Source organism: Chaetura pelagica, unplaced genomic scaffold (genome assembly GCF_000747805.2).
Source record: "Chaetura pelagica isolate M959 unplaced genomic scaffold, ChaPel_1.0 scaffold526, whole genome shotgun sequence".
Classification (NCBI taxonomy): Eukaryota; Metazoa; Chordata; class Aves; order Apodiformes; family Apodidae; genus Chaetura; species Chaetura pelagica.
Genome location: NW_009953500.1, coordinates 181528 through 191803, shown reverse-complemented (window position 1 = coordinate 191803; position 10276 = coordinate 181528). Strand labels below are relative to the sequence as shown.

General features: G+C 40.7%; 1 protein-coding gene across 1 annotated transcript in view; it reads right to left on the bottom strand.

Annotated features, from left to right (window-relative positions):
• Window positions 1-9100: 9100 nt before the first annotated feature.
• The window catches only part of NFU1 (NFU1 iron-sulfur cluster scaffold), a 19583-nt gene continuing 18407 nt past the window's right edge, over window positions 9101-10276 (bottom strand). The window contains exons 7-8 of the mRNA XM_009999351.1: window positions 9972-10146; window positions 9101-9327 (exon numbers count right to left, since the gene is read on the bottom strand). Coding sequence (XP_009997653.1) covers window positions 9280-9327; window positions 9972-10146 — 223 coding nt within the window. The 3' untranslated portion in view covers window positions 9101-9279. The remainder of the gene's footprint in view (window positions 9328-9971; window positions 10147-10276) is intronic.

Here is a 10276-nt window from a genome sequence, read left to right as displayed (position 1 = left end):
TCCTCTCAGGCAGTTGCAGAGCAGAAGGTCTCCCCTCAGCCTCCTTCTCTCCAGGCTGGACACCCCCAGCTCCCCCAGCTGCTCCTCAGAAGACTTGTGCTCCAGATCTATCTTCTCATTTCCAAACTGCTCTATGACAGCACTTATTCAGAAGTAAAACAGAGAAGCCATTATGATGAATTTGCACAGCAAACTGGGACAGGCACAGCTGATGATGGAGCAATGTACTTGTTCAGACAGCTTAGTTACACTGTCTACATGTAACTACCATGATCAAATACTGTTTGAAAAAACTTGGTAAAAGCCTAAGGCTACAAAAAGACAGTGATCCCTTCTGAAGAAAAATGCTGTTCACTCTACTTCATCTTGACACTAAAGTCACTAATGAGAGATTTCCTTAAAAAGCCCAGAAAACAACCAAAATACTTGAAAAATACCAGGGCAGGGGGAGATTTTGAACTTGTGAGAAGAACACACTGAATACAAACAAGCAGGAAGGTCACCCACCAACTACGAAACACTAAGTTTTCAGCCAGTGCAGCCACCTCTGCTTTCATCTAGCAGTGAGGAATGAGGCACAACCCCAGGCAGCCAGTCCTTGTTCAGAGCAGTGATTGCAGTCAAGCTGCTCAGTGCTCCTCCATTTACCCTTGGTCAGTTGTGAAGGTGGAGGAGCTGACTTCAAACTTTACCCCCCACCCTACTTCCACATCTTCACTTCAGAAGCTGAATTCCTTGTGGCACTGGAACTTCATTTCCCAGGTGAGAAAGGAACTACTAACCCACCAAAAGGTGATCCCAAAAATATACATAATATGTTCTGGCATGGAAATACTGCTCTCCTCATCTTCGGCCACTCTTCAAATTCTCTTACTGATCTACTAGACCAGCTGGGTTCATCTGATGGTTTATTTCTATCCTGGGGGTTCCTTTGCTGCCTTGCAGCAGCTCCCAGCTCACAATTTCTTAACACTCACAGAATTTCTTAATGTGTTCACTACAAACCTAAAATACTCCTTCATTGTCTGAAGAAAAACAAAAGGATGAACTTACTTACTGATGAGGGATGTCCCAGACCTGAAGGAGCATGGATGGACCTTCCAACCACTCCTAAAATACAGGGTTTATGTCAGCAGCACAGCAAGTGCCAAACTTTATGACTTAAACCCATACCATACTTGATGTTATGCAGATACATCTCTCAAACTGAGGCTAACTCATCCATCCATATGTACTAATCTGGCACAAATTCCTCAGAATTTTACACATACAGAAATTTAGCTCTGTATGTTTAGTCTTCAAGTAGCTATTCATTTTTTTCCCCATAAAAATCAGTATTTATCCCCTATGTAACTTGTTCCTTTATTCTGAGGTTTCCTGTAAATATAATAGGTGTTTTTACTACCATGTATACCAAACAGTTCCCCAAACTATAACACTCCAGCCTCTTAATATTAACAGAAAGGGTTAAATAAAAAAAGGGAAAATAAAAAACTCCTGCTCCCTTCTCCTCTAAGCTCAACATATTTCTCTTGAAATAGAAGTTCTGGCTAAAGTCCTGAATTTTAGATAGTTTGCAAACTATCACCTACTGGAAAACAGCACATTTTGTGATCCCTGACATAAAGCATTTTGAATATTAATATCAAGTAACAGGAGCCATTTCCTCCTGCTACTACACTGAAAGTACCTGTTCCAAAAATGCTGTCAGCAAAGGCTGTGGCTGTTGATTGCTTCACACTGTGCACTACAGCCTGATCAGCAGACTGCCTTACAGACAAGCAGGCTAGTTTCTCCTAGGAGCATGGAATGAGTCACATCCTGACCAAAAGCACATGTCCACCTGTGAACAGTTTCAAGACAGTAAGAGTTTAGATAGCTAAAATTAACTTATCCTCTAAAAGAAAGTGCTACAGCAGAGCTTAGGGAACACAAACAGATTTTGTGTTTCCTCTGTCTGAAATGGGTGAAAACAAAAATGGCTGAATGGCAGACTGTAATTTGCACTTATCTATGGCACTTTTTTCTTTAGAAAAGACCAGAATAATTTCAGGCAGTCGTTACTATTTTAAATGTAATTACTAAGTGCAAGTTATATAAAATTTCAGTCCAAATACCTGGCTGACCTGAGCATTACAGTACAGCACAGTTTCCCAGCCCCCTAATTGGGGACCCTTCTTTAAAACCAGAGCTGTAAGAACACCCCATCACAGATCACACTGCTGTAGAAGACACTGGCCACTTCATTAGCTCCTAAACACTGAACAATCATTACCGGATTCCCAGTTCCTCAGTCTGTCAAAGATTCCTTAGGTGAGTGGAGGAGATGGGACACCTCTAACAGGGATTCCTTCCATGAACTAAGATGTTCCAGACAGAGCTGAGAAGGTCCCCACAGGAACTCCCAATGATGTGGCTGACAATTTCACCACACCAGGCTGCCACAGTATTACAATGTATGATTATGGCTCATGCTGCAAATACAGTTAGGTTTTGTTTTGTTGCCCAAGGGAGAATTGGTACTTAACCCCCTCCCTCTGCTTTCATTTATCCAGAGTTGAAGAGCACCCCTAGAGCTTTATGCTGCAGAAATGCAACCACTGCCTCAAAAAGCTTACTTTGCAACGGGACAAAACAGGTAAAAGAGGATGGGACACGAGTGTCTGGTGCTTCCCTCTCCACAACAGAGCTTGAGGACACACAGGATACATGTTGGACATGGAATGTCTTTGATCTCAAGATGTTTAATCTTCAGGTTTAGTTTGGTCCTATTTGTACAAATCAAGACTGGAAATACAGAGACAGCAGCAGAACTGGATCCTACTGTACCTGGAAGAGATTAGTACTGCTTAATGGAAAAATAAAGACCACATCTTTAAGAGATACATTTTATTTAACACAAAAAACAGCCACTTTGCAGCTTAACTTTTGGCTTCTATAGTGCATTAAATTGACAAATGAGGCCTAAAAAGACCTATTTTTGAGAAATCAAACATTACTCGCCATTCTATGGTTTGCTGACCAAGAAGAACATGGTGATAAGATCTGCACAAGGTCTCTTTTGGGCAGTTTGAGCCCATCTCGAGGGGAACTTTGTCACTGACACACTTGTAGGATTAGGCATTGTGTAGTCCATTAACAGGGTAAAGAAAACATGATCATTTCAAACCAAGTTCCAAAACCCGAGTAATTTACATGACTCTAGGTTATTACTCTCCATGAAAGCTGAAGAAATATTTGCTACAGTATTTATTTCTAATTTCTAACAAGCAATACAAAAATTATGGCTACCACATGCTGATCTGCATGCTATCATTTTCCACTGCCTTAATTGATCTTGTTTAGTGACTCAATGAAATTACACTGGCAAGGAGTGTAAGAGGGGAACACATGGAGGCTGTCAAACCCTTGCAGGCAGGCAATATTATTGGAACCATCAGCCAACCAACAACCACAACCTCAGCCCAATTGTGGCAGCACAATCAAACAGTATTTCCATCAGCAAAGCCACCTGGGCACTGGGAAGTCATTCAGCCTTATGCACACAAGTCAACAGAAATACTTGCACAGCCTGAGTTCCTGATCTCAGTTTCAGAACAATAAATATTTATCCTCCTATAGTCTCCAGAACTGGGACGTGTCCTGCTGTGCCAGGTCTCCCCACAGCTGCACTCATTGGCAGGAGGATCTCAGGAGGAGCCAACAGGACACAGTGCAGGAAACACTTTCATTTTTTTTGCTATTCTGTGTAATTCATGCCCTTAAGCACTGCACACTCCTCTTGATGTTGGAGTCTTATGTCAATAAACAATCTTTTGCAAGTTTAAACAGACCACTAATGGTGCCTGAATAATTTTACTTCTAAATAAAGTAATTAGTCTCTTTACTTACTAAACCTGATAAGGATCATCTTCTAACATCTATTTTAAAACATTTTTATAACAAAGAACTCAGTTTTTTGCTTCTGCTGCTATTGTTTGCACACTGGTAGTGAGCAAGTAGGTAACTTTCCACAAATGATAGTCCTAATATATCCTCCATGATGAGCAGCTGAAGTTACGGGTTATTTTTCACTGAAAAAGTATATGAACTAGAAGCTTTTTAACAAGACTTGATAAAATGAACATTCCTGAATTTCCCAATTATAGAACAAAGGCAGGTAGTACTGCAAGCCCCATTAAGAGGTTTGGGGGAACAAACATTTGATATTTCTATTGCATAAAAAAACCAGCCAAGATACTTCTGCTTTTTCTTTTTTCTAGACTTGGACTTTTTAAATGAAAGGACAATGAAGAGACCTCACCATTTTTAAAGCCCATCATTTCTTTCTTAAGACATAGGACAAAGTAGAGCAAAAGGATTAGTTTTTGAATGCAGGGCATTTAATAAATTAGCAGACAAACTGCTTAAAGTGATGATACATTTTCACAGATACAAATGCAGCTGTTTTTCTGAAAAGAAAGGCAAATCTGGTTGTTCCTCAGCACAAGGATGGCTTACGTACACCAAGAGGTAAATACTTATTTGATCACAGATGATGTTAGCTCAAGTAGAATTTGCTTCTTTCTCCACGTCATCATCATCGTCAACAACCTGTAATCAAAGCCAGGAGTAGCTTAGGTAAACAGTTTAAACCCCCAGGTGTGTGGGATTGCAGAGAATTTATTACACTAAATGCCAGCAGGGCCCACAGAGATCGACCCCCCTGGCTCCAACTTCCTCTCAGGCAGTTGCAGAGCAGAAGGTCTCCCCTCAGCCTCCTTCTCTCCAGGCTGGACACCCCCAGCTCCCCCAGCTGCTCCTCAGAAGACTTGTGCTCCAGATCTATCTTCTCATTTCCAAACTGCTCTATGACAGCACTTATTCAGAAGTAAAACAGAGAAGCCATTATGATGAATTTGCACAGCAAACTGGGACAGGCACAGCTGATGATGGAGCAATGTACTTGTTCAGACAGCTTAGTTACACTGTCTACATGTAACTACCATGATCAAATACTGTTTGAAAAAACTTGGTAAAAGCCTAAGGCTACAAAAAGACAGTGATCCCTTCTGAAGAAAAATGCTGTTCACTCTACTTCATCTTGACACTAAAGTCACTAATGAGAGATTTCCTTAAAAAGCCCAGAAAACAACCAAAATACTTGAAAAATACCAGGGCAGGGGGAGATTTTGAACTTGTGAGAAGAACACACTGAATACAAACAAGCAGGAAGGTCACCCACCAACTACGAAACACTAAGTTTTCAGCCAGTGCAGCCACCTCTGCTTTCATCTAGCAGTGAGGAATGAGGCACAACCCCAGGCAGCCAGTCCTTGTTCAGAGCAGTGATTGCAGTCAAGCTGCTCAGTGCTCCTCCATTTACCCTTGGTCAGTTGTGAAGGTGGAGGAGCTGACTTCAAACTTTACCCCCCACCCTACTTCCACATCTTCACTTCAGAAGCTGAATTCCTTGTGGCACTGGAACTTCATTTCCCAGGTGAGAAAGGAACTACTAACCCACCAAAAGGTGATCCCAAAAATATACATAATATGTTCTGGCATGGAAATACTGCTCTCCTCATCTTCGGCCACTCTTCAAATTCTCTTACTGATCTACTAGACCAGCTGGGTTCATCTGATGGTTTATTTCTATCCTGGGGGTTCCTTTGCTGCCTTGCAGCAGCTCCCAGCTCACAATTTCTTAACACTCACAGAATTTCTTAATGTGTTCACTACAAACCTAAAATACTCCTTCATTGTCTGAAGAAAAACAAAAGGATGAACTTACTTACTGATGAGGGATGTCCCAGACCTGAAGGAGCATGGATGGACCTTCCAACCACTCCTAAAATACAGGGTTTATGTCAGCAGCACAGCAAGTGCCAAACTTTATGACTTAAACCCATACCATACTTGATGTTATGCAGATACATCTCTCAAACTGAGGCTAACTCATCCATCCATATGTACTAATCTGGCACAAATTCCTCAGAATTTTACACATACAGAAATTTAGCTCTGTATGTTTAGTCTTCAAGTAGCTATTCATTTTTTTCCCCATAAAAATCAGTATTTATCCCCTATGTAACTTGTTCCTTTATTCTGAGGTTTCCTGTAAATATAATAGGTGTTTTTACTACCATGTATAGTTCATGCTCATTAGTACCAAACAGTTCCCCAAACTATAACACTCCAGCCTCTTAATATTAACAGAAAGGGTTAAATAAAAAAAGGGAAAATAAAAAACTCCTGCTCCCTTCTCCTCTAAGCTCAACATATTTCTCTTGAAATAGAAGTTCTGGCTAAAGTCCTGAATTTTAGATAGTTTGCAAACTATCACCTACTGGAAAACAGCACATTTTGTGATCCCTGACATAAAGCATTTTGAATATTAATATCAAGTAACAGGAGCCATTTCCTCCTGCTACTACACTGAAAGTACCTGTTCCAAAAATGCTGTCAGCAAAGGCTGTGGCTGTTGATTGCTTCACACTGTGCACTACAGCCTGATCAGCAGACTGCCTTACAGACAAGCAGGCTAGTTTCTCCTAGGAGCATGGAATGAGTCACATCCTGACCAAAAGCACATGTCCACCTGTGAACAGTTTCAAGACAGTAAGAGTTTAGATAGCTAAAATTAACTTATCCTCTAAAAGAAAGTGCTACAGCAGAGCTTAGGGAACACAAACAGATTTTGTGTTTCCTCTGTCTGAAATGGGTGAAAACAAAAATGGCTGAATGGCAGACTGTAATTTGCACTTATCTATGGCACTTTTTTCTTTAGAAAAGACCAGAATAATTTCAGGCAGTCGTTACTATTTTAAATGTAATTACTAAGTGCAAGTTATATAAAATTTCAGTCCAAATACCTGGCTGACCTGAGCATTACAGTACAGCACAGTTTCCCAGCCCCCTAATTGGGGACCCTTCTTTAAAACCAGAGCTGTAAGAACACCCCATCACAGATCACACTGCTGTAGAAGACACTGGCCACTTCATTAGCTCCTAAACACTGAACAATCATTACCGGATTCCCAGTTCCTCAGTCTGTCAAAGATTCCTTAGGTGAGTGGAGGAGATGGGACACCTCTAACAGGGATTCCTTCCATGAACTAAGATGTTCCAGACAGAGCTGAGAAGGTCCCCACAGGAACTCCCAATGATGTGGCTGACAATTTCACCACACCAGGCTGCCACAGTATTACAATGTATGATTATGGCTCATGCTGCAAATACAGTTAGGTTTTGTTTTGTTGCCCAAGGGAGAATTGGTACTTAACCCCCTCCCTCTGCTTTCATTTATCCAGAGTTGAAGAGCACCCCTAGAGCTTTATGCTGCAGAAATGCAACCACTGCCTCAAAAAGCTTACTTTGCAACGGGACAAAACAGGTAAAAGAGGATGGGACACGAGTGTCTGGTGCTTCCCTCTCCACAACAGAGCTTGAGGACACACAGGATACATGTTGGACATGGAATGTCTTTGATCTCAAGATGTTTAATCTTCAGGTTTAGTTTGGTCCTATTTGTACAAATCAAGACTGGAAATACAGAGACAGCAGCAGAACTGGATCCTACTGTACCTGGAAGAGATTAGTACTGCTTAATGGAAAAATAAAGACCACATCTTTAAGAGATACATTTTATTTAACACACAAAACAGCCACTTTGCAGCTTAACTTTTGGCTTCTATAGTGCATTAAATTGACAAATGAGGCCTAAAAAGACCTATTTTTGAGAAATCAAACATTACTCGCCATTCTATGGTTTGCTGACCAAGAAGAACATGGTGATAAGATCTGCACAAGGTCTCTTTTGGGCAGTTTGAGCCCATCTCGAGGGGAACTTTGTCACTGACACACTTGTAGGATTAGGCATTGTGTAGTCCATTAACAGGGTAAAGAAAACATGATCATTTCAAACCAAGTTCCAAAACCCGAGTAATTTACATGACTCTAGGTTATTACTCTCCATGAAAGCTGAAGAAATATTTGCTACAGTATTTATTTCTAATTTCTAACAAGCAATACAAAAATTATGGCTACCACATGCTGATCTGCATGCTATCATTTTCCACTGCCTTAATTGATCTTGTTTAGTGACTCAATGAAATTACACTGGCAAGGAGTGTAAGAGGGGAACACATGGAGGCTGTCAAACCCTTGCAGGCAGGCAATATTATTGGAACCATCAGCCAACCAACAACCACAACCTCAGCCCAATTGTGGCAGCACAATCAAACAGTATTTCCATCAGCAAAGCCACCTGGGCACTGGGAAGTCATTCAGCCTTATGCACACAAGTCAACAGAAATACTTGCACAGCCTGAGTTCCTGATCTCAGTTTCAGAACAATAAATATTTATCCTCCTATAGTCTCCAGAACTGGGACGTGTCCTGCTGTGCCAGGTCTCCCCACAGCTGCACTCATTGGCAGGAGGATCTCAGGAGGAGCCAACAGGACACAGTGCAGGAAACACTTTCATTTTTTTTGCTATTCTGTGTAATTCATGCCCTTAAGCACTGCACACTCCTCTTGATGTTGGAGTCTTATGTCAATAAACAATCTTTTGCAAGTTTAAACAGACCACTAATGGTGCCTGAATAATTTTACTTCTAAATAAAGTAATTAGTCTCTTTACTTACTAAATCTGATAAGGATCATCTTCTAACATCTATTTTAAAACATTTTTATAACAAAGAACTCAGTTTTTTGCTTCTGCTGCTATTGTTTGCACACTGGTAGTGAGCAAGTAGGTAACTTTCCACAAATGATAGTCCTAATATATCCTCCATGATGAGCAGCTGAAGTTACGGGTTATTTTTCACTGAAAAAGTATATGAACTAGAAGCTTTTTAACAAGACTTGATAAAATGAACATTCCTGAATTTCCCAATTATAGAACAAAGGCAGGTAGTACTGCAAGCCCCATTAAGAGGTTTGGGGGAACAAACATTTGATATTTCTATTGCATAAAAAAACCAGCCAAGATACTTCTGCTTTTTCTTTTTTCTAGACTTGGACTTTTTAAATGAAAGGACAATGAAGAGACCTCACCATTTTTAAAGCCCATCATTTCTTTCTTAAGACATAGGACAAAGTAGAGCAAAAGGATTAGTTTTTGAATGCAGGGCATTTAATAAATTAGCAGACAAACTGCTTAAAGTGATGATACATTTTCACAGATACAAATGCAGCTGTTTTTCTGAAAAGAAAGGCAAATCTGGTTGTTCCTCAGCACAAGGATGGCTTACGTACACCAAGAGGTAAATACTTATTTGATCACAGATGATGTTAGCTCAAGTAGAATTTGCTTCTTTCTCCACGTCATCATCATCGTCAACAACCTGTAATCAAAGCCAGGAGTAGCTTAGGTAAACAGTTTAAACCCCCAGGTGTGTGGGATTGCAGAGAATTTATTACACTAAATGCCAGCAGGGCCCACAGAGATCAGCAGTAATTCTACACCACTAAATGACAATGGTCACATGAAAAAGGTAAGGAACACTTGCAATCAAAAGCGTCAGTAGGAAACGTGGCTGAAATAATAAGCTACTTTAAATGGGCACCAGAACAATCACTATGAAGTATCAGATTTTTAGTGAGTAAGCAAAACAAATCTGCATTTTAGTGGACAAAAGCTTATCCCTTCACACAAAAAGTCACCAAAGCATAAAGGTAACAATCACTGGCAGACACAGTGTCCAGTTACAGCTCCTCAGTAGAGGACAGACATGGGCATACTGGAGCAGACCAGCAAGGGATCACCCCCTTCAACCTGCTGGAAACAGCACATGTTGGGTCCATGGGGCTGTACAGAACTTTAAAGAGTTCTGGATCTTTTGCTAAGAGACAGACGGTGTCTAACTTGGAAAACCTGCATCTGTACATCCTGTATTTTTGCTTAAACTGCCAACCTATCCACCCTGGAAAGGGACTAAGACCTGCTTTGCATGTAAAAGAAAACAACTATTATCTCTCACCAACCCACCTGTTCCACACCTTCTACTTCAGGGATGTAGAACTGGAGCATATTCTGTATCCCATTCTTCAGGGTGATGATGGAACTGGGACAGCTGGTGCACGAACCCTGCAACTTCAGCTGCACAATCCCATCCTCAAAGCCTTTATAAATAACATCACCACCATCTTCTTGCACTGTCGGCCTGATGGAACATGACACAGTTTAAAGCAAGTAGAGCTGAAATAGGTTTCCTTTTAGAAATATTTAGTAAAGATCAATTTAATATGCACAAAGAACTGTCAAGACACAGTAACTAAAGTCCTGTTTCCCTA